Source organism: Oryzias latipes, chromosome 15, assembly GCF_053564925.1.
Source record: "Oryzias latipes strain Hd-rR chromosome 15, Olatipes_Hd-rR_3.1".
Classification (NCBI taxonomy): Eukaryota; Metazoa; Chordata; class Actinopteri; order Beloniformes; family Adrianichthyidae; genus Oryzias; species Oryzias latipes.
The window spans coordinates 27543874-27571816 of NC_136251.1; the positions used below are offsets into that span (position 1 = coordinate 27543874).

General features: G+C 37.9%; 1 protein-coding gene across 3 annotated transcripts; it reads left to right on the forward strand.

Annotated features, from left to right (window-relative positions):
- The first annotated feature begins 98 nt into the window (after positions 1–98).
- On the forward strand, positions 99–26630 carry psme4a (proteasome activator subunit 4a). 3 transcript variants are annotated; one of them, XM_020709681.3, is made up of 48 exons: positions 139–811; positions 1995–2135; positions 2359–2475; positions 3411–3467; positions 5017–5061; positions 5786–5935; positions 6873–6936; positions 7042–7116; positions 7417–7539; positions 7613–7705; positions 9144–9409; positions 9491–9677; positions 9770–9859; positions 9950–10014; positions 10246–10396; positions 11743–11841; positions 11926–11995; positions 12106–12173; positions 12252–12467; positions 13485–13642; positions 13761–13856; positions 14815–14870; positions 14968–15024; positions 15127–15182; positions 15268–15366; positions 15470–15532; positions 15605–15700; positions 15780–15911; positions 16006–16215; positions 17403–17539; positions 17701–17754; positions 17841–17970; positions 18055–18136; positions 18224–18377; positions 18463–18532; positions 19815–19940; positions 20016–20168; positions 20373–20477; positions 20568–20659; positions 20743–20874; positions 20984–21192; positions 21350–21435; positions 22509–22637; positions 23707–23862; positions 24482–24644; positions 25107–25240; positions 25317–25457; positions 25669–26630. In XM_020709681.3, exons 1-47 carry the CDS (start codon positions 612–614, stop codon positions 25449–25451), a joined length of 5547 nt encoding a protein of 1848 aa, XP_020565340.1. In that variant the 5' UTR covers positions 139–611; the 3' UTR covers positions 25452–25457; positions 25669–26630. The 3 variants fall into 3 exon arrangements, with proteins under 3 accessions (XP_078788167.1, XP_020565340.1, XP_011482882.1); XM_078932041.1 differs by lacking the exons at positions 139–811; positions 3411–3467 and adding an exon at positions 99–134; XM_011484580.4 differs by lacking the exon at positions 3411–3467.
- Positions 26631–27943: the final 1313 nt, after the last annotated feature.

A 27943-nucleotide genomic window follows, 5' to 3' on the forward strand; every position in this document is an offset into this window, starting at 1 on the left:
ATATATACAAAAAATAAAAGTTGCTATTTAGTATGTGTGTATTTTAGTATTTTTCAAACAAAAAATAACAATAAAAGTAACCTTCCGGAAGTGTGATTGAGCTATTGCTGTGGCTAGCGGATATGACGTCAGAGGTTTGTACTTTGTTGTCATCAGCGGGCCGGAGAAGCAGAATGAATCAGCCGACGTGAGAGTCGTTTGGATTACAACGGTGTTGCTGTGGAGGGCTAACTTTAGCTAAACCTTTAGCTTCCTGTTAGGCATTAGGGATTACGCTTGCCAAAGGAGAGATTTCAGTTCTAAAGCGACGTTATCTAACATTTGCTATAGTCTTCTGATTTATGTGAAATGACGGTAGAATTTGCACGTGCTCTGGCAAAATTGGGCAAATTTTACTAGCGTTCATTGCTAGCTAACGTGTCATCAACTTATTTATCTCCTAACTTGGTCTTTTTGCGGGCCCTGGCTGGCGCTACATCATCATGTCACTGAGCTACTGAAAGATTGCTAGCCCGTCTTTTAGCTAGATAGCGCAACAACGATCAGTTTAAGAATTAAGTGAAAGAAAATAACATTGCTAGTAGTTGAGCTAACCAGTTCGAACTTGTAATATGACAAAAACACAATCCGATAACAATTTGGGTTTTGATTCTCAAAAAGATATAGTCTACAACAAACTTTTGCCATACGCGGACAAGCTAGACGATGAATCTAACGATATTTTGAGCAAAATAAAAGGAAATTTGGGCAGAGCTGTGCAACTTAGAGAAATATGGCCCGGTGTTTTGTTTTGGACGAGAAAACTTTCCACGTAAGTGACAATGTTGTCTGTTTTACCTTTATATGTGAGATGTTTGCTACTTTGCCAACAGTTTTTATAGACTTCTAAATCTTTTTTTAAAGTAGTAACCGTGATTGGATAATATGGTGGGTCGATTAATTAAAATTATTTGACTGAATAAAACAACAATAGTTTAATTTCCAAAGTACTTCTACTACTTGACACAGTATTTAAACTGTTGTGTGTCTTTGTAAGGTAGCATTTAGTGAAAACTGTACTGTAGAACCGTCGTTTATTTTTTTTAAATGTAAGTTCACACGTTATGTAGTTGTTAATTCTCTGAAAAGCAAAACCTCTTCCGTATATCTGATTAGTGACTATAGGTTTTATAACCGGGCCAGGCGAGTTAAAATACACTGCATGACCCAGACAGCTCACTCATCGTAGGTCATTGCCGTCGTTTTGCACCTGTGTGTTTTGCAATTAAACGATTTCGCGTACAAATTGCTTAACTTGGGGACTAATAAGTATAAATTGAGCAATAACATTTCTGAATTATTTCCAGGAATAATTATTTTCCTGCCGACTGGTTGTGTTGTCCTTCTCTGGACTCCTTATATTACAGCCAACTTTAAATATGCAGTGTCATGCTGGTTGTTTAGCGGCTTTGGACTAAAGTCACGTGATTTGCGCGTTCTAGTAGCGTATGTTTTGAATGTGCAAGCTACCTACCATTACTACTTTAGCCCAAATATTTGCAACATTTCTCATTTTTCACTTCGACCCAATTGCAATCTATTTTTTTTAATTTTTTTTTTTTAAGTTATGGCATCACAAACAAGGGGTTTTGCATTACAGTGGTGCAATGAGTGCTTGTTCTTGTTTGGTTTTTTGGCCGTCTGTAATCCAGTTCAGTTTTTTTGGCTCATTTCCCGTGAGTCATTGCCAGCTCAGAGACAGAAAGGCTGTTTGTAGCGTTGGCCCACATTTAGTAGTTTGGTGTTTTTAAAATTAAAGAAGCTTAATTTTGCCATCTTTTTATTAGTAGATTTTAAAATATATGTGTCCTGTTTGTTCATTTTTACTTTTTGCTAATCTTGAGATACTTTTAACACTTAATTTATTATTTTTGTGTAAAGTCTTTCTAAGAGAACTTTTGGCATTTAAAACTCTTGCAGTGTTTTAAAATGAACCTTTCTGTTTTTTCTTTAAGGTATATGAGACTCTATGGACGAAAGTTCAGCAAAGAGGACCATGTACTGTTCATAAAGTTGCTCTATGAGCTAGTGACAATCCCCAGACTGGAGATTAGCATTATGCAGGGTCTTGGACGGCTTCTAATTAACCTTCTCAAGTAAGAATATGTCTAATTTGTCTTTTGTTTTTCATAAGATAAGCCTTTTGAGTTAAAAGTTCAAAAAAAAAAAAAAAACAAGAACACAGCTTTGCAAATAAATTAAAGGCATTAAGCTTTATAAATCTTGAACTTCTGTTTCATTTCTTCTCTCCTCTTTCATTTAATTGAATTATTTGAATGAATGCTGTGTGTGTGTGTGTGTGTTGAATTAATTCAACAGAAAACGGGAGCTACTGTCAAGAGAGGATCTTGAGTTGCCGTGGAGACCACTGTATGAACTGCATGACAGAATCCTTTTCTCAAAGACGGAGCATCTGGGCCTTAACTGGTTTCCAAAGTATGCCTGTTTCGCATTCATTCTATTGTTATCATTAATGATACTTTAAAGCATGCCTAATTTTAGAAATGGACAATATTGCTACTTCACTGTCAAGTAATATGTACAGAAAGATAATCATTTCAATTCAGTTACATATCTAAAGCTGTCTAAAATGTATTTTATCAGCTTAGCAAATCATAAGCTGTTTTACTTTAGAGCAGACGAGCATTTTTTGTTTTTGAGAGGCATTTTACTTGGTTAATAGGGTGAGAGGGTGACCGTGTCGCATCCAAAGTAAACTTTAAAAAAATGGCCCACAATTCATCTTCCATTGTGTAAAACATAGTTTGCTTAAAAATCCTTTTTACAAAACATAACTTAGACTTAGCTTTTGTGGTTTAACCTTGAAACAAAACTTGTGCCTTTCGATTTATTTTGGTTCCCACCTTAATTTTTCCTCTTCTGTATTTGAGTGAATTAATTTTTGTTTAAACTTTTTTATTGTCACCTGCTAAACAAACGTGACCTAATAAAAGGATAATTATTAACATTGGCACATTGGTTTTAGGGGGATTCTGATAGTTAGAAAATAGAATGTGGTTGCCATCACTGATGTTTTATTCAGCAATTGATGATGTCCTCGTTAAGGTTTTACACCTAATGTGGTCACGTTCTTACAATGGTCCCAAAAGACTTAGCAAATCTATCTGCGCTACAAAAAAAATCCCTGCAACCTTGTACAGCATTGCAAAATAAAGGAAAAAGATAAAAAGGCATGCTGCTTTGGTAGATTTTAGCTAAGGAATTGAATTGTGAAGTTACTATTCTATGCATATTTTCAAATGAAAAGATATTTACTACCATCTCCTTGGGAATGTATGGAGGAGTTGGAGCACATTATAATGTAAATGTCAAGTAGGTTTCTCTATGCCTTTGTGTCCTTTTACGTTTAGTTCTTCACGACATCGCTCATCTTCTAAGCACATACTTTTTAAATTGATTCAGTGGTGGTAAGCACAATTCTGTTTGATGGTTTATTTTGAATTTTCCTTCAAGAACCAGTTTGTTGCTTTATCTTTGTATAAGATGCATGTGAAAGCTGGACTAAACACCCCCACAAGAAGTGTCTCAAAAACCACAAACTTGCACACCTTAGCTTTTCATTTGCGTATAAGACTCAAAAGTTAATGTACAAAAAAAAATAGACAAAATCATCTAAATTTGTCTACTAATAATATCTAAAGACTGAATATTGAAATATATATCATGTCAAATACTGATTTAAACCTAATCATGGGTTACTGGTGTGAATCAGAATGCTAGTTAGTTGACTAAAATATTACAGTTTCAGTTTTTGACACATTCCAAATTGATTTATCAATAATAAAGATGTTATTTGGATTTCTAGGGCTTGTTTTTTTTAAGTATCACTTAATACATTTCAATATGTATTTATGAACCTTCATTGCCTGCTACTAATTCATTAATTCTGCTTCACATGGCAAAATGTTAAGTTACTCAGCAGCCTATGAAATGTTTTTTTTTTTTTTTTTTTTAATATATATATACTTTATATACCTGCAAAGAACTGAGTTTGTTCTCCAAATGTGTGTGTAAACCTTTCAAGGATATTTGGATTCTGGGTTTATACAGTGTGACCAAGTTCTATAAACTGTAAATTATGGCTCTGGATTACAGAAGACTTCTAAATCCACACATTTATCCCCTCCTCAAACAACAGAGGTAACAGTAAAGGGAAACGGATATTTCCATTTGAAAAACTAAACAAGTTGGTATTTGTGGATGTCATTGCATTTCCAGGAAGGCATGTCAGCCACACCTTCATGCAAGTCCTGCAGATATATTGTTAATACGTAAAAAATGTTTTTAATACTTTTTAAAAAAGAAAATAGTGATGATATATGTAGATTATGTTAATAATGAGCAGTTGGGGAATATTTGACACCTACTTATACAAATTTGGCTGTTTACATCCTAATTGTTTCAGTAAAGGTCCTAAAAATTTGTGCCTGCTTTGAGTTTATAAATTGACAATATTTTTTTTAACTACTAAAAATGTGTTAAATGTCTTGATATTATTTTAAAAACTTATTTGTGTTTCAAATATATGTTTAAGTCTCAAAGAAAGGAACGTCAGCGTAGTTGTTCCTCTTATCGCAACCCCAAAAAAAGAAAATAGGAACCAGTAACCATAAAATCTTACAGGTGTTGACTGCCAATTCACAAGCAGCCATTTTAATAGATTAGAGAAAGAGAGGACAAGCTCACCTTATTCTTTGTCTGACTCTGACAAAGGCCTTGAAATGTGTAGTAAATGAAGTTCATCCTAAAATGGTCTTTGATCTTCAATGTCTAGAAACCTGTATGAACCCTCTAACAATAATCAAATAATACTGCAGTCAGCTGTGTATAATAAGTTGCTGTGTGCATGCAAGGCAGTCGAATTCAAATTGTGATGATCTCGTTGGAGTGACGAATAATGTACTAACATCAGTGTTTTTTGAACAGATTCTGAATTTTGTCCTCTTTGCTTTTTAGCTCAGTGGAAAGTGTGTTAAAGACGCTCATAAAAAGCTGCAGACCGTAAGTACATCCCAAACTGTCTTTCCGTTATTCCCTCATCTTCTGTCGACTCCCAACTCATCATCACAGAAGGCTGAGGATGAAACCGTTTTGTCTTTGCTTGTACGATGAGACATGTCTTATATTGGTCAGAACTTGACATAGTGAGATTGACAGACGGGCGATGTTTGAAAGCTTAGAATTGCGCTTCAGTTAAATGCTTGGACACCAGAAAACTCTGCTTTCAACAGCAAGTTCCCAGTTCTGTCTTCACCGGAGTGGTGTGCACACGGATATCTTAGCAAGCACTACACGTATACCTCCGTTTACACTTAGGCAGATAATCCTATTAACTCATCTAATTCTGTCTTGGGTGAGTTTCTTCCTATAGCGGCAGGAAGGGAAAGTTATTTGTCATGATCTCTTGCTCAGAGACTGTGGATCAGCAGTGAAGCAGGGAAAAAAATCTCTTTCTAGAATTCTGATTTTTAAATATGTTTCACCCCAAAACACAACAGAAAAGGTTATAACATTGATAATGAAAATATTTTAACATTTAAAATTTACCAGGATGATGTTTATTAATCTTTTTGCTCTACTAAAATACAGTTAAGGTGTTTAAGTGTTGGAGGATTTTATATTTCAAATGTTGTCATTGTTGTTTTGTTTTAAGAAAAACATTTTTTAAGCATGTTTTGTTAGCCTAATTTTATAAAAGTTAATCTCAATATGATTCTTGCTGCAGATACTTCTCAGAGAATGCCACTCAGGAGATGCTGGATGAGTGGCGACCTCTTCTCTGTCCTTTTGATGTCACCATGCAAAGAGCAATCAGTTACTTTGAGCTCTTTTTACCCACAACTCTTCCCCCCGAGCTACACCACAAAGGATTTCAGTAAGACATTGTCTCAATTTTTCCTACATATCTTCCAGGTTGATTGATTTCGCTTTAATATAGACTAAAGTATAGTTTGGCAGTTCAAAGTAAATGAATGAATCAAGAGTGACCTTGTGTTAGCTGTTCACAGTGGTTATGTCAGCTATTTATAAAGGAAGAGGCTCCTGATACAGACGTCATAAAAGCCACTCGGGCCTGGCAAGGATAATGGAATAAGTGTCTGTGTTAATATCCAGTGGGGATGAAACCACTGCTTTTGAAAGAGCCCAGTTCAAGTTTCCTTTCTCCCCCCCAAGCTCCATCTGGATGAAGCCCATCTAAAAATGTAGTTGTAGAGTTAGATAAGCTAATTCTTCTCTGAGAGTTCTGGTACATTGCCTGTCCGTCCTGGGCAGGATCCCTCCTTCATGTGGACAACCCTAAAGTTTCTTCTTTTTTTCTGTTTTTTTTAGGAGTTTTTCCTTTCCGCGAAGGGTGTTCTCAGGGCAGGGTTGCCCAGTTTAGCTTAGTCTGTTTAGTTAGTGGAGCCATTACCTATTGAATTCTGTGACTTCATGTTCTTCATGATTTCATGTTTATTTAACAATTACCATTATGAAGCCCATTGAGACGACTATTGTAGTAATATTGGGCTATACAAATAAAATTGAATTAAAATAGATGGTTAAGTTTGTTTGAAATGTTTTATCTGTTTTAGCGTTTTATCAAAAACTAAGTCATAGCAGTATTATGCTAAGATGTGGGGAAAGAAAAGGAAGTTAACCCTTTTAAAAAACATTTTTTCTATTTAATCTTTTATTCATGTTACTGCTTGCGTTCTTCATCTAACGTTATTAGTTCTATTCTGTTCCACAATTCTACCTTGTCTTGAAATGTTTCAGTAGTCGTTGCATAAGAGACCAACATTTTGGTAACATTTCCTTCTCTCTGGCAGGTTGTGGTTTGATGAGCTCATCACCCTTTGGGAGTCTGTGCAAAATCTTCCAGGCTGGGAAGTTGTGAGTATTTTTTGTATGTTATAAAGGTTCAAGTGTTTTTTGTTTTTCCCTAAATTCATTTTTATTTTATTTATTTATTTTTTGGCTCTTTCTGCACACTTACAGCACCTAGTCAACCTCTTCGCCAGGTTGGCCAATGACAACATTGGCTACATTGACTGGGACCCATATATTCCTAAGGTTTGTTTTCATTCACGTCTTGTACCGCTTAGTAATTTGTTTTTGAGGATTGTGACACACTCTCCCATGCAAGCTCACGGCTTGTATTTCATAGCTTTGGCTGCTTACAGAGAACACAAACTATCAAGTGTCTCCAAGCATGAACCTTGTCTTTGAGGGAAAATACGTTGCAACATGTCTGTTTCCTTCGACTGACAGCACTAAGAATGTTGGCTAGAAACATACTTGATACCTTAAAGCCGAATAATAAAATATCAATTAAATCTTGTGAATTCTGATTGTTGTTTTCTGCTATTTTAGATTTTCACCAAAATCTTGAGAAGTTTGAATCTTCCTGTGGGAACCAGTCAGATCTTGGTACCTCGTTACGTTACCAATGCCTACGACATCGGCCATGTGGTGTTTTGGGTTTCATCGCTCTTGGTTAGTTTAAAAAAAAAAGTTACATTTTTGTTTCAGATGCTTTTCTTACTTATCTTTGACTTTTCATCCTCAGGGAGGACCCAGCAAGCAAGCTCAAGCGCAGCTCAGTGGCCTTTTCAATAGCATCACATCCTTTTTCCACCCATCAAATCATGGCCGCTGGCTGGTAAGTTTATTGTTTTGCTGAAGATTTGGCAGCAATAAAACCGTGTCTTCCAGAATTGGATTTTGTGCTAAAATATTACACTGCAAAACAAGTTCCCTGGAAAAAAGCTAGAAAATTCTTAAAACTAGACAGATTTTCATTAAGTAAACAAAATAAACTACACAATGGTCTTCCCAAAACAACATATTTTAAAGAAAAAAGTCTACTCACTAAGATTTGTTTTCTGGAACTAAGATTATTTTATGATTCAAAAACTCTTTTAATAACAGAAAATAAGACCCAGTTTCTTCAAACAAGGATCTTTTTACTTACAGGACAGGTTTTGCAGTGTACCGATTTATTGACAAATTATAATCAACAATTGTTCCTCCAATAAAACATCTGATTCTAGAATTATAGCAGCTGTAATCTAAGACTGAGACCAAAAAGGATAAGGACCAGAATCTACTCCTATAATCATTTGTCTAGGTTAGCCTGGTTAGCAGTGTTAGCACAGGTTGCAGACTGATAGCAGTGTATAAAAAGCTGTTTTCAGATCATTTATGGTTTCAATACTGTTGAAAATGTGTTTTTGTGAGTTTTACTAATCTCCTGCCATTCATAAACTTCTGAAATCCTATAGAACAAAAACAAAAGGCTACATCAAGAATCATTTTGTTTTTGCAAAATCATTTTCTCAGTGTATGCCAACAATAGTACTAAGGGAATTAGAAATTCAAAAAGTTAGACAGTTTAATAGACTTTGCAACAATGGGTTTTTATACAATTGCTTCTTTTATTTTCAGCCAGTCGGCTGTTCTTAGTGAATGTAAAGTGCGAGAAAGTTTTCGATCATGTTGATAGCAAAAGACATTCAGAACAAAGTAGTCCCATGTCATGGTTTCTCTGAAAGCCTCCTTGGTCTTAGCTATTAAATTTGCATTTAGGCAAGAGCACAAATAACAGCAGGCCACGTGAGTGCAATGACTGCAATGTTATTAAAGGTCGTTGGCACCGCGTCCGCATGCCTTTCTGTTTTGAGGATCCCCTTGTGCTCGATCTGAAGCAGCGCAGGCAGCAGTGTGTCATCATATTACTCTGGGATTTCATGGGAAATGTTTGTTGGTTTATGGTGTTTGCTTGATTAGTTGTTTTGTTTCTCGCAAACAATGCTTAAAACATTTTGGGTGGGCGGGGAATATCTAGATCTAATAATAGATGACCAAAAAGTTTTTTTTCTTGTAAAATGTATTTCATTAAGCTCATCTAAGTGTCCTCATTATTTGCTTTAAATTTTTTAAAAATCAGATGAAAAATTGTTCATTTTTGCTTGTATTTTTGTTTGTATGTCACTTGTGTCGTTAGAGGCTTCATTAAACGTCCTCATTTGCACACGGAGGCGCTTCCATCACTCCTATGTCATGCGTTTGTCTCTCTGTCCTCTTGTCTTCATGTCCAGATGAAGCTCATGAAGCTGCTCCAACGCCTTCCCGCAAGTGTGGTCCGGAGGCTCCACAGAGAGCGCTATCGAAAGCCCTCTTGGCTGACACCAATACCAGAAAGCCACAAGCTAACAGAGGATGATATCACAGAGTTTGTGAAGAGTATGATGCAGCCAGTTCTGCTCGCCATGTTCAGCAAGACGGGGAGTCTTGACGCTGCCCAGGCGCTACAAAACCTCGCTTTGATGAGGCCTGAGCTGGTGATTCCCCCTGTGCTTGAAAAGTAAGCTTTCACCATGAACTTGTTGATCACATCATCACATATTTTTCTTTCAAAATGACATATTACTGTTGTGTGTCGTAGAACATATCCCGCTCTGGAAACCTTAACGGAGCCCCACCAGCTGACAGCCACTCTAAGCTGCATGATCGGTGTTGCACGAAGTCTAGTGTCGGGCGGGGAGCGCTTTCCTGAGGGGCCAACTCACATGCTGCCCCTGCTCATAAGAGCTTTACCAGGCGTAGACCCAAATGACTTCAGCAAGTGCATGGTGCTTTTCACTTCTGACTCATGTCTAAACGTTAAATTTTTTAATGTTTTTCCTCTAATCTGATCCTCTGAACCTCATTTCTTTTCATATAGATCACATTCCAGTTTATTGCTACGTTTGTGACTCTTGTGCCTTTGGTGGACTGTTCGTCTGCCCTGCACGAAAGAACAGACTTGACAGAGGTGAGCAGTGGCAGACTTTCTCTTGTTCTGTTATTTAACTCAAACCTGTATAGTATTTTGACACTTTGTTCCATATGTTGGGTGTCTCAGTTGGATAGAGAACTGTGCTCTGCCTCCGCTGAGTTTGAAGATTTTGTGCTTCAGTTCATGGACAGGTATGTTGTTTTTTGCTAAATATTTGTGTCAAGACACCATTTCTCCATCCAGGGCCTTTGGCTAAATGCAGCACAAATGACATTTGAAAAGTTGGCTGACTTTACATAATACTACTACTAACAGTTTTGTGCAGATATGATTATTTGTTTCATTCATGACATGCGTTTGCCTCAATGGGCTATGTATGAAGTTCAGACGTTTTAACATCCCAGATCATTGTGTCTGGACAGATGCTTTGCTCTGATAGACAGCAGCACTCTTGAACAAACAAGAGAGGAAACCGAAACAGAGAAAATGACTCATTTGGAGAGTTTGGTGGAGCTTGGACTGTCCTCCACCTTTAGCACCATCCTCACCCAGTGCTCTCTGGACATCTTCAAGGTCTCGTCTCATTTTCTTTTTTTTATATCTGTAAACTGTAAATTTCAGTAGTTTTAGAGGAATAAAATCTCAACCCAGACATGGCCTGGGTTGAAATAATAGATTCATCTAAATTGAATCTTCCTAACTTTTATAAATCAATATTAGCTGATATGATCCATGAATCAATTGTCAATCTAAGCATTTTTTTAGTATTCCATTAATAGTGAAGTCTTACATTGGTAAATCTACAAGGAATACCATAAATATTTTGAAAGGATATTTAGGGCGTTTTCAGACTGGACACATTTGGTTCGCCTAAAGTAAACCAAAGGTTGTTTCCTCAGACTATCCAGAACAACTTTCGGTCTGAATACACCCAAGTGAAATCTGGTCCGGGACCTAGAACCGCTCTCGGACTCATCTTTCCAGGCGTTCTCGGGTCATTTCCAATGTGACTGAGCCTTGGTTCACTCAGTTTCCTCAGTCTGAGTGCAATCCGTTCTTGGAGTGGAACAACTGAACCAAAAGGGCCACCGTAGCCGGTGGTCACGTGATCTAAACGGAAAAGGAATGTAGCAACAGATGGACAAATGTAAAACAACGATTGTTTATGTCATCAATGAGGAAAAAAGGGTCCAACTCCATAATTGTTGGACTGTTTATTTTAACACAGCTGAAAAGCTAAGACATATTCAAGACTAAATACAAGTCTTATTGTTCTTTGTTAAATATAAAATATCTCTTTTCGTCATTCTAAATATTTGAAGTGTTAAAAAGTTATAAATCCTTCTTAATACATGTCAGAATAAGTAACTAGAATATCAGTACTTATAGGTATTTAATGAGAATCCCTTTATACTGTTACTGGAGTACTTATTTTTTCACAATCTATATTTAATTTTTTTAAGTCTTATATGTAACTTGTGGAACTCTGTGAAATTTGATTTTATTATGAAAGTTCCTTGTTTTCACAGTTTATGACACTGGTCATGTGAAAATTGTTTTTTATTCCCAAATTAATTTGGCTCCAAACAAAATTTTGAGAGATAAATGATATCGAACCATGAATCTACAAATAGAATCACTTCTGTATTTTGACATCAATACCCAGCCCTGTTCCTAAATGCTTTAAAGATCAAATTGGAATAAATTTTCACAGTGACGTGTTGAGGTTTGCTTTTTTGGCTGGCACAGATTACTGCAACAAATGTATTCCCTTCAGGGATAAACAATGTCTTTGAACTGAACTGATGTTTCTCTGAGCCTCTGCCGTGTGATTTGTCATTGGGCAGTTTAACAGTTATTTATTAATGATTTGAAGAGATTAAAGTCACATTTTTAGAACAGTTTTCTTGTTTCAACAGGTGGCTTTGGAAAAAGTCTTTAACTTTGCGACCACAAACATCTTTGAGACGCGCGTGTCTGGCCGAATGGTGGCTGACATGTGTCGAGCTACTGCCAAGGCAAGTCTTTTTGGACTGCTTTCCCTAATTTTAGCCTTCAGAATTTGGGTTTTTCTGTGTTAATTCTGTGCTTTCTGTTTTCAGTGTCATCCAGCAGAGTCACTCAAGCTGTTTGTGCCACACTGCTGCAGTGCCATAAACCACATTGCTGTCAGTAAGTGATTAAAAAAAACCCTGAAATAAATAAGTAAGAATGGCTGATTTACTTGTGCCTTTTATCAGCTGTGGCTTTATCCTCATTATTATTTTATTTTTTATAAATAGATGAGGAGGTTTTAAATGAGGAAGAGCTTGACAAAGAGCTTCTGTGGAATCTGCAGCTGCTTTCCGAGGTAAGTGAGTTTTCAGTCTTAAAGTTAGGCAGTAACGCTGCTTTTTTGCCCTCATCCTCTTGTGCGTGTCCTCCACAGGTTTCTCGGGTGGACGGACACAAGCTCTTGCCGTATCGCTCTGACCTGCTTCAGATTCTGCAGTTGACTCTCCATCTTAAGTGTAAGCAGGGATACACTTTGGCGTGCAACCTGTTGCACCACATCCTTCGCTCTGCTGCCCTCATCTACCCCACAGAGTACTGCAGTGTACCTGGAGGCTTCCATCAGCCAGTCGGTGACTACCTCCCAATTAGGGTAATTATGTTTATTGCTATAAATATCTGAGGCACACAGTAGAATCTCTTATTGTCATATAGAATAGTGTTCAATCAACTAGTGTGCCATGGCACAATAGTGTGCCGTGGGAGATGGTCAGGTGTGCCGTGGGAAATTTCCCTCATTAACTGATCTAAAAACATTTTCTATCTCCAGGATATCAGCTCTGTGTTCATCCAAACAGGTCCTGATAAAACACTGAGTAGTTAGAAATATGAAAGATCGTAAAATACTTTTTTGTTTGTGTTTAATTCAATTGAATTAAAGACACGTTGATAAGAATGACGGTACCACAATGTAGCCGCAGCTTCAGCTGTTTTTGGAAAAGTCCCGCCCCTTTAACTGTCTCCATCAATCATTCTTGGGGGGCTTAATCACACGTAATCAGTCAGAGCAATCAGAAGTGGTTAAAGTCTTCACTTCCTTGTCCCGATTCTGCTCATAGTTCTAACAAAAATACCAGCTAAAGCTCGTCTTTAGCGGTGTAACTTTCCACAGAATCCGGTGTCAGACCGTGGAACAAGTGAACAAAATAATGAAGCTCAGAGAAGCGATCTCCAGCCGTTTGCGCACTACATCTCCCATGATGCATTGGTTTAAAGTTACAGCGTCTCAGCGCACAATGAGATCTGTTGTTAAACGTCTTGAAACCACAACGAACACATCAAACAGTTTTTAAATCTTCTAACTTAACTTTTATTACGTCTTTTAAAAAACACAGCTGCAACTTCCAGCTTTTTCTGCCACAATCATTACAAAAATGCATGTGAGATTGTGGAGGGACTGTATATCAGACTGAGTTTCTCCTTTTTTTTTAATTTTTGGATGCTGATGTGCCGCAGGATTTTTGTCAAGGTTAAAGTGTGCCGTGGCTCAAAAAAGGTTGAAAAACACTAATATAGAAAACCAATGCTCTATCAAATGTAATTGTGTTTTAAATTCCCCATAAATTATTTTGTATTAACAAAAAAGGTTTGATCAATCATATGCCTGCAGGACTGGGGGCGGCCTGGGGACTTGTGGAACTTGAACATCCAGTGGCATGTTCCCAGTGTTGAGGAGACATCATTGGCCTTTTATTTGCTGGATCTGATCCTCCAGCCTGAACTTCAGCGGCTTCAGAGATTTGCAACAGGAGAACAGGACATGAGCAGGTCAGCACCTCCTACTGTCCTCTTGTTTCTTAAAAGGAAACTTTTCTGCTTGTCTATAAATGGAGGTGATATGATCGATACAGAATAAGTGATAATAATCTTGTTTTTTTCTCGACAGAGATGATGTCCTGAAAAGTCTTACCATCGTTCATCACTGTCTTCTGGGAGCAGGCAGCTTGATGCCGCCACTAACCGGGGAGCCCATTCCTGAGTTGTAAGTACTTTCATTTATGCCGTATCCAAATGATTTGTTTTCATTAACCCCTTCATGCTGTGTGTTGCAATGTACCTTTAAACCCAGGACTCGACTTCATTTAATATAATCTTGATCACCTTGAAAGAAGGAAAAAAACAGTAAAGATTTTTTTTAATTGGCATGAAAGGGTTTAAATTGGCATGAAAGGGTTAAAGTATTAAACAAGACCTTCTCTCTAAAACAAATATAATCTCGGGGGGGTGGGGTGTAATGGTTGAAAGCCTATGTTGGTATTACGAATAGAATTCACATTAAAAAATAAAAGGTTTAAAATAAAACAGAACTAGTTCAATTATGAGCTCTTGCAAACTCGGATAAGTACTAAAAAGGTTAATTTGATAAATGTATACATTAGGACACTTCCTTTCAATACTTTTACACTCAATGTGTAAGGCTTATGTGGCCGAAGTGTGTATTATTAGAAATTAATGCAAAACAAAAAGAATTAATGCACGCCGCGGAAGCCTGAACCATCCGACGCAAAGCAGATAATCCACACTTCTAAGGCCACTAACCTGCTTATACCATGATCACTTACAAAAGAAATAAACATTCAGTCAGTTTTTAGGACTTCATTGTTGTTATTCTTCCGGTTTGTATCGCTTTTTTCACAAAAAGTACCTGTGACTGTCAAACACAATTTGATTTTCTTTTTTTTTTTTAGGAATAGTTTGATGCACAAATGATTTATAGTTGCAAGGTGAATTAAAAAAAATGTTGAGACAATAGATTTTACTTAATTCTGATGTACATCTGTAAGTTAACAAGACTTATAATAAAGATAATAATATTGCTTTAGTCAATACAGACCTTAATAGCCCAGGGTAGTATTTTACACCAAAAATTTTTTAATTTTTTTTGTTTGTTTTCTAAGTATTGTTGGTCCTGATTCTAAATGTTCTGTTTCTTCTCCCAGGGTTTGTAGCATGGTGAATCTGGATGAGACCACCTTGCACACAGGAATGGAGTATGGTACGGAACAGTGATTTAAGAAATACTGTAAGATGATTTGGGCAGTTAGAGATGTCTTTAATGTTTCCTTACCCTGAAATCTACTTTTGCCCACTAGATCAGACCAGAGAGAACTACAGAGATGCTATCTGCAGTGTGATGAGGCAGCTGCTTCGTATGTGTTTACTTATTTTGCTCCTAAAATGCTTGAGGCAAAATCCGGACATATCCACATAAAGCTTGCCCTCTCTGTTTTTTCTTTTGTTTTTTTTCTCAGATTATATTCTGGAGCACTCTGAAGATGACACCAAATCTCTTTTTCTGATCATTAAAGTGAGTAAGCGGTGAACTAATAGTAACAGCTCACAATGGCACCACATCAAAATCTAATATTTATTGTTGTTTTTTTGTATTTTAGATTGTTAGCGACCTTCTACACTTCAAAGGTTCTCACAAGCACGAGTTTGACTCTCGCTGGAAGAGTTTTAATCTTGTAAAGAAATCAATGGAAAACAGGGTAACACTTTTTAGTAGATTCTTCTCTTCATTTCAAAAAGTGGAAATAAAAACGCCTTAAAACCTGATCTACATATTTAGTGTTATATGTAACTTCTTTTCAGCTTCATGGCCGAAAACAGCACATCAGAGCTCTACTTATTGACAGGGTCATGCTGCAGCATGAGGTAATGAGTCTCACAGTATTTCAACTCTTCCAATGTTCTTGTTTTTGACTTTTAATCTTTGTCCTTTTTAAGCTGAGAAAGCTGACGATGGAAGGGTGTCAGTACAGGAGCATTCACCAGGAGCTGATGAGAGGTCTGCTGAGGCTTTCCACAAGTAGATATAGTCAGGTGAGTTCCTCACAACGCTGCCTTCGAAAATAAAAGCAAGATGTAGGTGGGTTTCAACTTTTAGAAAAATGTGTTGCAGGTACGCAGCAGAGCTCAAAGTGTGCTCTTCACCGCGCTGGGAACCTACAACTTCTGCTGCAGAGATTTGATCCCTCATGTTCTTGAGTTTCTCAACCCAGACAACAGCAGTGTCACTCAGAAACAATTCAAAGTAGGACAGTCGTCTCCCTGTGCATCACAATTTCTCTCCATTCAGCAAAAATCCCATCATTTTGACTTCATATGGTGCATCTGCTTGCCTCCAGGGTGCCTTGTACTGCCTTCTAGGGAACCACAATGGAGTTTGCCTGGCTAATCTCCATGACTGGGACTGCATTTCTGTGACATGGCCTGCTATCGTGCGCTCTGGTCTGAGCACAGCCATGTCTCTGGAGAAGCCCTCTATCGTGCGGCTCTTTGACGATCTCGCTGACAAGATTCATCGCCAGTACGAGACTATTGGCATCGACTTCTCTGTAAGCTCAACACTTCCTCGTGTATAAATGGTATCTGCTTACAAAAATAGGGCACTCCACAGCCTTCCTGCTCTGCTCCATTCTGATGCATTCACTTGTAGACGACTAGACCCATGTACATCTTTGTTTTCATTGTCTGAGCTGGTGCCCGGCCCAGAACTGTACGACTGGGTAACTCCACTTGTGCTCTCCATTTTTGTTGCAACGGTAATGTTCGGTTGGGGGGTGTGAGGGGCTGTAAGGTAGCTGTAGAGCATGTAAACAAAGCTCTCAGCAATGGACAGGGGAAGAGGGGGGCGGGGCTTCTCTACTGCCGCTCTGCAGCATTATGTCCTAAGAAATGAAATAGATTTTTTGGATTTTTGCCTAAAGACGGCACAATCATTATTAATAACACACATTTATAGAACGCTTTGAAAATGGATCAAAAATCAATCGGAGTGGAACTTAAAACATTAAAAAGATTCATTACAGTGTACCCAACTAAACCATGCACTGCTAATGCAAAGCTAATGTAGGGCAATTAAAAATAATTTTTAAAAACTTCAATGGTCCTAATAACAAACTGTACTTTTTTTTATACTGATATGAAATGATCAACTTTTTTTATTTCTTTTTTTAGTAGAGGCTGAGAACATTTTGTTTCTAATCTGGTTATACCCATTTTCCCTACATTTACATTTTGTGTACAGTAGTCCATTGCTAAATCCTGGTTCACATCATAGTCTCATTTTCTTTTTTTGCAGAGTTTTTGTCACAGCAATTATTTTAATTATTTTTTACAGTGCACTGTTCTGCATCCTGATTGGCTGTTGGCCTTGTCAATCCATCTCCTCCGTACCGTGTCTCCTGTGCAGAATGCGTTTAGTCTGCCAAATTTGCATAGTCTTCGATCATGACATGATCTTTGTTTTCATCCTATAAAACTGGACTTATTTTTCTATGAAGGTTTGGGAGTGTTGAAAAGAGAGACAATTCTGTCTTTTAAAATGTTCATGTCTGTCTTTGGAAAGTGTATAAAGTGTCTAGTGAAGGGTTTTACTGCCTTAAAACATCTATTGTAAAAATAACAAAGATGACTAGCTCATGGATTTCACCTATCACTGTTTATTATGGGATAACTGTACTCTGTCTTCCTTTTTAATAAGATGTGCTTTTATTGTTACTTGTGTTTCTCCTTCTTTTAGATCCCAGATGAGTGTTGTGCTCTGGCAAAGAAACTCATGACTGCAGGAAATCCACTACCGCAGGCTCTTATGCCCTCTGAGGAAGAAGAGGCTGAAGGTCTAAAAAGACAGAAGCTTAAGAATTCTGAATCTGTTGAGTAAGTTTTTCATCCCAATGCGACAAAACAAGTCCTACCTCACCAACAGCCTTGGAGCTTGTAGACTTTAACGTTTCTGTAGAAATTGAGTTCTTAAGTTCTTAAAGTTGGAGATGTTCACATGACTTAAAAAATACAATTCTTTTTTTTTTTTTTTATAGAAAATACCAACAGCTCATTAGTGATCTGCTGGACTGCCTTGGCAACAGAAACATGTAGGTTAAACTAGTTTATGCTTAAAAAAAATGCAGTTTTTAATCATTTTCCACTTCTAGTGACACCTGCTTTGACAACATTTTAGGCCTTGGAAGTTTGAACACATTTCAATCGGCTTCCTGTCTTTGTTGTTGAGAGATGACCACCAGCTTCCACCTGCAGCTGTTACATTCTTTGTGAAAAGCCTTAACCATGATTCCCTTTATGTTCGTAAGGTATGGCACATACTGGAAACATGTAGGATTGTCCCTTTCAGTTGAGCCTGCTCCTGATCAATCCTTTTGAATTCTCTCCACTAGGTGGCGATATCCGCCGTGGCCGGAGTCATGAAGCAGATTAAGAAACCACATAAGAAAGTTCCGATCAGCCCTTCTGAGCTTTGTAGGGTTTCGCTTGTCTGTTTGGCTTGTTGTTTATTTATTTTGTCAGTTGAGCTTTTATGACAGTTTTCCCATGAATCCCCGGCAGGTGAGATGATCGACACAAAGGCTATTGTTGCCGGAGACCGTCCTGACAACCAGTGGCTCCAGTACAACAGCGGCAAACTTCCACTAACGCAGAAAGACTGGGATGCTTGTGTTTTTGTGGAAAAGACCCACTGGGGATACTACTGTTGGCCAAGGTTCCTAATTTAAAAAAATGTTAATTTGTTTGTTTCACTACTTTATTGATGTCCTAAACATTTTTTTTCCCCTTTATTTTTTTAGAAAACTAATGATTTATGCACCTGAAAAGGAGCAGCCCAAGCAGAACCTGTGCAGAGAGGAAATGACAGAGGTTTGTGAGATAAATCAACGTGTCACATTAACGTGTAACGTGTTAAACACCTAAAAATACCGTATTTTCCAGACTATAAGTCGCCCTTTTTTTCATAGTTTGCCAAGGGGTGCGACTTATACTCCGCAGCGACTTATATTAGAACTACCGTATTTTCCGGACTATAAGTCGCCCTTTTTTTCATAGTTTGGCAAGGGGTGCGACTTATACTCCGCAGCGACTTATATTAGAAATAAATTGAAATAAATACATTGTTAACCCTCCTGTTATGTTCATTTGTGAGGAACAGAGATGATGTTCCTGGGTCAATTTGATGTATGAGGTATGTTAAGTGTTAAGAGTCTGTTAAGTGACTCAGAAAATTAGCAAACTTTTTTTTACAGTAAGATCTTGAAGGCTAACAACATAATATTCTATTTTCCAATGATTTCATAGATTCAGAAATGCAATAAAAATGAAAACTGTTTCTACAAATACAGGATGAAAACAGAGTATTAGTTGGACAATGATGCTTCATTAAAGGAATAAATAAATAAGTATGAGAAAGAATTACTGTGAAATTATTAGATAAACAGTCTGCTATGATTGTGTCATATAAGGTTGTGAAAGTTAAAATGCGACTTATAGTCCAGTGCGACTTATCTGTGTTTTTTTCTACTTTATAATGCATTTTTGGGCTGGTGCGACTTATACTCCGGTGCGACTTATAGTCCGGAAAATACGGTAAATTGAAATAAATACATTGGTAACCCTCCTGTTATGTTCATTTGTGAGGAACATATGTTCTTATGAACTCCTGGGGTCAATTTGATGTATGAGGTCTGTTAAGTGTATGTTAAGTGACTCAGAGAATCAGCAAACATTTTTTTACAGTAAGATCTTGAAGGCTAACAACATAATATTCTATTTTCCAATGATTTCATAGATTCTGAAATGCAATAAAAATGACTACATTCTACAAATACAGGATGAAACAGAGTATTAGTTGGCCAATGATGCTTCATGAAAGGAATAAATAAATAAGTATGAGAAAGAATTACTGTGAAATTATGAGATAAACATTTTGCTATGATTGTGTCATATGAGGTTGTGAAAGTTATTAGTTCTTGGTCTCAGATTTTGTCAAATGAATTTCCCGTCAAAATGCGACTTATAGTCCAGTGCGACTTATCTGTGTTTTTTTCTACTTTATAATGCATTTTTGGGCTGGTGCGACTTATACTCCGGAGCGACTTATAGTCCGGAAAATACGGTAGTTATCTTTACTCTTTTTGTTTCCCAGCGGGAGCAGATCACCTTTGATCATTTTTCCGACCCAGTGTTCATAAATCAGTTCATCGAGTTTCTGTCTCTTGAAGACCGGAAGGGCAAGGACAAGTTCAGCCCTCGCAGATTCTGTTTGTTCAAGGTGAGATTTTCACAACTTCAGGTCAGTCAAGGACCGATGAGTAAAAAGATTAATTCTCCCTGCGTGTTTTTTCAGGGCTTGTTCCGTAATTTTGGAGATGCCTTTCTGCCGGTGTTGCAGCCTCACTTGGAGCGGCTGGTGGCAGACTCCCATGAGAGTAAGCAGCGCTGTGTTGCTGAGATCATCTCTGGATTAATCAGAGGATCCAAACACTGGAGCTTCTCCAAGGTACACTGTGATTGTTTTTGTTGTTTCTTTTATTTTATTGTTTAATGATTGCATTTATATTTGATTTAATGCTCAGCTCTTTGGTTGGTCCTACTTTTATGAATTCTCTACAAATAATAAAATTGATTGAATGGAAAGAAATGGTTCATAGTTGTTCGGATGTGTTTTACTGTTGTTTTAACAGAAATGGGGATTCTGTTACAGGTGGAGAATCTGTGGGGGGTGCTGTGTCCTCTGCTACACACAGCTTTGGCAAATATTACTATAGAAACCTATGCTGATTGGGGCACCTGCATCGCAACCGCCTGCGTAAGTCCTTTCTTTACTTAAAACCACAATCGCCATCCAACCTGTTGCTTTCATCCGTTGCTCTAAATGGCTGTTGTGACGGACTAACAGGAAAGCAGAGACCCGCGCAAGCTTCACTGGCTGTTTGAAATGCTGATGGAATCTCCAGTCAACGGGGAGGGCGGCTCTTTTGTAGACGCTTGGTAAGTTTAGACGTTGTCTACTACTGTTGTTGTTTAGCAAAGCAAGTTGTTACAGTTGTGCGTTTACCTTTTTTCCTTTCTAGTCGCCTGTACGTGCTTCAGGGAGGGCTGGCCCAGCAGGAGTGGCGCGTACCCGAGCTTCTGCACAGATTGCTGCAATACTTGGAGCCCAAACTCACTCAGGTCTACAAGAATGTACGAGAACGAATTGGCAGGTGAGTTTATTTTTTTAACACTCCTGATAATCCTATTATGAGTGTTGTCATGGTGATGATTTTGGTGTGCATTATACATCAAGCCCACTGTGATCTGCTCTCCTTCCAGCGTGCTCACGTACATCTTCATGATTGATGTCAACTTGCCGTTCACTCGCCCAACTACCTCCCCGCGCATCGCAGACTTCACAGAGCGAATCCTGCTGCAGCTGAAGCCTCTCACAGAGGGGGATGAGGAAATCCAGAACCATGTCGTGGAGGAGAACGAGGTGGGGGAGCAGGATGAGAGGACGCAAGCAATCAAGTTGCTCAAAACAGGTCAGTCTCAGCAAAACCTCTGCATTCGAAGAAGCCGTGTTTATGTCAAGAGCAGAATGAACTATAGAATGTGTGGATACAGCAACAGTTTATGCATCCTCAAGGCCAACTATTCTTGAAATAAAATTTTAATTTTCTCCTCTCCAAATGTGTCCAGTGCTTAAGTGGCTGATTGCAAGTGCTGGGCGCTCTTTCACCACCGCCGTCCCAGAGCAACTACGGCTGCTCCCCCTACTCTTTAAGGTGACTTTTCTTCTTTGGCTTGTATCGGCCTCCTCGTCCTTCTTAAACTTGAATATGCTCCCATTCTTGCAGTCCTTCTCAAATAGTGGGGCGCGTGATGCCAGGGGGGGCGCGCAGTAGTAGCGGTTTTAGGCACAGGTTCTACGGGCAATTGCTCGGGGCGCAAAAGGGGGGCTGCGCTGACAGCAGCACAGTGCTTGGAAAAAAATCTGCGCCACTGTTGGTTTCCTATTATCTGTTATATGATAGAATTTGTAACAGTCTGAAAGCGTGAACTGCCATCTCTGCCGCTGCTCCTGTCTCCTGTCACATGGGGCTCGTGTGTGTGACAGGAGAGGGGAGGGGTAGTGGGCTCAGGCTGCAAGGTGGAACCCCCACGTGAGCAGCCTCTGTTGTGCAACACCAGGATCATCTCGTGCCTTTAGTTGGCTCAGCTCATGCTAATAATGTCATTCTGTATTATTACTGTAGACGTTTTGATGACCTGTCTTTATTTTCCATAAATGTATTCTTTGTCAGCTTGTGGTTTAGTTGGTGTCGGTATTTGACATAAAGACAGCAGATAATGCAGGGAAACCGCTACACTTTATGAGATCATAAATAAACGACCTATTATTTAGAAAAAAAATCAGCACAATGTTTTTTACCTATTTCTTCAGACTAAAAACGTTAAATATATTGGTACTGCTGTGTTAATGCTTCGGATCAATTTACATTTAATATTATTTATTGATTTAATTATTTTCTCAGCATCAGATGATTCAGTTGGTCAAAATGTTTCTAGTTTAAATAAGGAATGACAGATCTTTTTATTCTAGGCACTTTAAGCTTCTTTTTTTTTAGACTATAACAGGGTTTCTGTGTGGAAAAATAAGGGTAATATTTGTTGAAAGTACATTTATATTGCTGTTTTGTTTTGTTAATGTTAAAAGATACAATTTTAGGTATATTTACACAGGTTTTATAGATGCTAATCAAATATATTGTCACCCCTAAGGGGGGCCTTACAAAAAATAATTGAGAAGCACTGCATTATAGGAACACAGTTATTCCACCTTTGATTTTTCTTCTAGATCGCTCCAGTCGAGAATGACGACAGTTATGATGAACTGAAGAGAGACGCAAAGACTTGTCTGTCCTTGATATCTCAGGGACTCCTTTACCCAGAACAGATTCAGATGGTCCTCACTGTGTTGAAAGAGGTAAGATATTCAAAGGCTGTGGCTGTAGCCCCAGTCCCTGCTTGATTGTTGGTATATTTAAAAACTAAGATTTAAAATTACCCACATCATTTCAGCAAAATAGAAATTAAAACCATGAGCAACACTGCGGCGTCCGACCCACGCCCCATTACCCATTTTTACCTGCCCTCATTGGCTAGTGAGCCAAGCTAGTGAGCTCGCCATACTAACACCGTTCTAATTCTAAATTTTTTTCTCCAGATGTGTCCCAGTGACGCTCGAGGAGTTAGGAGGCCATAGATTGAAATCCGTAGGAGGAGTTCCAATTTATAGTTGGGCCTAAAAGTGTCTTTTTGATAATGAAAAAGGTCAAAGGTCAGCAAATCTTCGGTTGTGTTTGTAGACCTAACCTGGTGATGTGACTGTAAAAAATAAATAATTTAAAAAAAGACAGCGGAAAGATCACTCAAACAAAAGGTTTTCTTTTCCTGTACTGTGCGAACATGTAAAAACTGCTAAATTTCACACTTTGACACAAAATGGTCCTGTGGCCAGTCCATAATAATTTCAAAACTGCCTTTGAATATCCGCAACATGTATGTTCTCGTTTTGTCTATGGAGTTTGAAATTGCTTTTCAGCTCCATAAATGATTTTGGCCACACTCTCTTTTGACGGTTTGACTTGCTGTGATATCTACCCTCTTTTTTGTTTTCCTCCTTTGGTTCACTATGCCCAGAATTCATTTTCAGCAGGTTCTAGGTGTTTGCAAAATGTGGTGAGTTTTTGAGTTGGTGGCGGGGGGTGAAATCTTTTGCTCAGAGGCACAGTAAGATAGAAGAATTGTAAAAACAATCTAGCCCTTGCAATCCAGAACTGCCCCTTATTATTCACGGGGATTGGATTGGCTGAGAAAATTGTTAAAAAAAATGTGTTCTTGGAAAAAAATTATAACGCAGCAGCTTATTTAATTTATACTTGTTCCCATAAAGCAAAGGTCATAACAGTTAGTTTAATTTTGAAGTGAACGCAGGTCATAGGTTATCCCTCTTGAAACAGCATCACATTGATGTCTGTTGGTCTGCATTACAGATTGCTGGCAGCAGCTCTTGGCATGCCCGGTATTCAGTACTGACGTACCTCCAGATCATGGTCTTTTACAACCTGTTCACCTTCATGAGTGACCAGAAAGCTGTGGCTGACGTACGGGGACTTGTGATCAAACTGCTGGAGGACGAGCAGCTCGAGGTAAACCGAAACACACAATCAACAGCAGTCTAAGCATTCAAATCTCCAAAAAATGTCAACATACACGGTAAACGGTATAAAAATAGTGACATTAGGATGGCTGGAAGGCAGAAATAGAGCAGACTTGATATAAAATAGTCACATAAATTGTTGATGCTAGCAGACAGTTGCTTTGTCTTCCAGCTTTATAGTGGTGATTCAGCACTCTCCTCCTGGTCCTAATCCCCCCTCCTCCTCCTCTTCTCAGTCTCTTTCTTGTTTCTATGGAAACCACTAGCTGCAGTAATCTGTTGCTATGGCAATAACGCATTTTAGATTGAAGGAGAAAAAGGAGAGTGGAAGGTGTAAAGCGATGTGTGTGTGTGTGTGGGGGGGGGGGGTAAATATAGATTGTTATAACCAGTTTATATATTTTCTTTATTGCTGTTTAAGGTCGAGGTGGTCAAGTTAGAGTTAAACAACCGACAAGATACAATCCAGAATTTGTTTATTTTTACTAAGTCAATGTTTTGTCTTATTATTTTTCTTGTAATGTCCTTGGTTTATTATCTACTAAAAGCAGTCAATAAAACATTTTCGTGAAACGGAGCAAACAAAAGCTTTTTGTTTTGCTTTTAAGGTTCGAGAAATGGCTGCCACCACTCTTAGTGGCTTCCTTCAGTGCAACTTCCTGTCCATGGATGCCCCAATGCAAGCACACTTTGAGGCTCTCTGCAAAACCTGTTTGCCAAAGAAGAGGAAAAGAGAGCTTGGCTCTGTTGTCGATACCATACCGCCTGCTGGTAAGGAGCACACCTGACTATTAGAGGAAGTGTTTAAAGACCCACTCCAATCATCGTTTGAGCTCATTTAAGTGTTCCCCAGGTGTCTTTGAACTATGATTATGCCATTTTTAGCCATAATGAAAGAATTCTGTCATTTTTCTAGGGCATAGTTTCTGCAAAGCAGGAGTAGGAATAAGAATTCACCACCGAGTTGTGGGCGGGACCTTAAGCAGGGAGCTCGCGGCCCACACAGCTTACTTTCTACGTCACAAATACGATCTTTTTCATACAGCAATTTGTCAACTGCTCCTGATTCACAACAATTTAAATAAAGAAATACACAGAAATGCACTTTTGAGCTCAAATAATAATAAAAATAAATATTTATCATCAGAAAAATACCACAAGAACATGCTTCTTTAGATATTCATTGTAGTGTTTGTTGTGTAGCTTTATCTTTGTCTATCTTTGTGTTCTTAGGTCTGGTGCGTCGCCACGCGGGCGTGCTCGGGTTAAGTGCTTGTATTCTCTCCAGCCCATATGATGTTCCCACTTGGATGCCCCAGCTTTTGATGGACCTGAGTGCTCACCTTAATGATACGCAGCCCATTGAGGTACGAGCACTGACTATGGTTATTAGTATTTTTTGTCTGAACTAAAAAGGACATGTTTAATGCTATCTGCTTTCAGATGACTGTAAAGAAAACTCTGTCAAACTTCCGCCGCACTCACCATGACAACTGGCAGCAACATAAACAACAGTTCACAGATGATCAGCTGTTGGTCCTCACTGATCTGCTGGTCTCCCCTTGTTATTATGCCTAAAGCCAGGTAGAGCTTTAAGAATAATTGTATCTTTAAATCTGTAATAACTTTTGGCTTAGCAGCATAATCATAATTAAAAGAACCCTTTTAAAAGAGCTCAAAAGATGATCAAAGTGGGTCTATAAACAAATTCAATCAGATAAAATCACTGTAAGACATTATTTAAAGTTTTGACTAGCATGTAACCACTTCTTTAAAAAAATGTGTTCTCTTTCAGTTTGGAGGATCCCAGACTTCAGACACCAGCCTGGAAACCAGACACCAAATCCTCACTGAATAACTAATTGGACGAAACAAGAAACCAGGGCAGATTTGGAAGAAGAAAACCGGCGCACTGCGTAGTGACTTGTGACACATGATTGAAACGTGTGTAAAAGAATGTAGCGCATTTATGTTTTTACTATACTTAATATTTAAGGATCAATCATGGCAGGGAGGAATGACCTGCAGTTTGTAACATTACTGTACAGAGATATTTTCCCCTTTTTCTTTGTGGCTTGATTTTATGCATGTACACGTTTCCACACGTGTGCGTGTTAATGGGATGGTTTAGGACACACCATGTTTCTCAGGATTCTATTCCATGGATTCTCTTTGAAAAGGCAGAAGTTACAGTGCAGGAGAAGCATTTAAACATCTTTCAGTGGTGAAGTAGCCACAGAGTTTTCATGATTAAAAAAATGGTCTTTCAACCCGTGTAAAATCATAAATGACAAGTATGCACAAACCCTTATTTATTTAGTTTTTTTTTAACGTTTTTTTTTCTTTTTCATTGTACCTTTGATATGTACTTGGGTTAGCTTTTAGCAGTGGAGCCAATCGTTCCTACTCTTCAACAAAACAGAGGAAAGGGAGAGCGCAGAACTCCCCTCTATTGCCGTGTGATGCTTTTATTGTGAAAACCGGAGGAGTTACATCAATGTCATGCACCTGCGTGCACAGGAAAAGAAGCCAAAATGCCTGTCTAAAAATGGTGATCTCCCTTCCTGACCAGTTCTCTTTGACTTTTCTTAGAACCCAATAGGATGACATTTGGTTTGTGTGTTTTGGACTTGAAACCAATCTAAAAATAAAAGCGTTTAGTACCTCACGTGACTATAGAGTAGTGCCAAAACTGCAGGTTTTTCTTTCCATTTTTTTTCCCTTGTTGACAGTAAGTAAAATTCATTTTCAACTAAACTATTTGTTTATTCTTTTTAACAGTTTGTCTGAAAGCATCACAAAGAAACTTGATCATTTTATTCCAGAAATCGAAACAATGCGGTGAAAGAGGTGTTGCACTTTGCTGGTTAAAAAAATTAAGACTTTAGAAGTTGCAAACATGTGCAAATAAGTGAGAGTAGTACAGAAACAAAAATAACTGCAATGATTAATATTGGGGTTAAAATTGTTTCACATGTTAATTATATTTGTATGGTATCAACCATTAAAATGATTTGTTTTTGCAGACGACACCATTGTTTTCTGTGCAGGAGAAAACAAAGTCCTTGTTAGACGTGGTCACGCCTGAACTGTCAAAACTGAAACTGTTTTGCTAAAAAAGAAAATTACTATTAAATCTAGACAAAACAAAATGCATAGTTTTTGCTGATTGAAAAATTAACACAAAGGTGAAATTTATGATTAGGGACACTGATAAAAGTAAGTCTGATTAAATTCCAATTGACCGCAAACTAAGTTACAAATATTGCTAAGAAATATCACGGAGTATAGGGATAAAAAGCAAAGCTGAACATATTCCTAATTACAAAACAATATATATTATGTCGTGCTCTATACTGACTTGGCTCAACTAAGGTATTGAGCTACGGGGAAACGCCTACAAAACCAATATGCACACGACAAAAACGAGCCTTATTAATTATTAAAAAAGTGAGATAATTATGAACAAAGTAGTATTTTATTCTAGGAATCAAATGTGTTAAAGGTTAAAGATGAAATGCAAATACTTGAAGTTTCAAAAGTTTTCTAAAGTGAAAAAAAGAAAAAACTAGTTCCAAAGAAATACAACCCTGTCTAAGGACAACACAAAAAAATGCCTTTTTGTCTGTGTGCTTTGGTTGTAGGACAACATGGAAGAAAGTATTATCACGACCAAAACTGTTGCACAATAAAAAAATAAATAAAATGAAACCTTTGGAAATTAGAAAGAAAATAGGACAATGTACGGACAATCATAACTGATGGTTTTTGGGTCCCTTGCTTTTTTCCTTAATTCCTTTGTGTCTATATGAAAATTTGTTATAGTTCATAATGTGAAAATTTATTAAAAAAAATAGTGCAAGATTGGTGGAGGGAATTAATAGGGTTTTCCTTCTTCACACTCATTTTTTGAGCACTTTCTGTTTATCATGTTTATCCTGATATGTAGCTTAGCTAGTTTATTTTGTATATTTGCATAACAAATGAACAAATAAACAAATCGGATGGTGGAATCATAGTTAATTCTACAAGTAGGTGTGTTATTAATGATCATGCTTTTTAAATAAGCC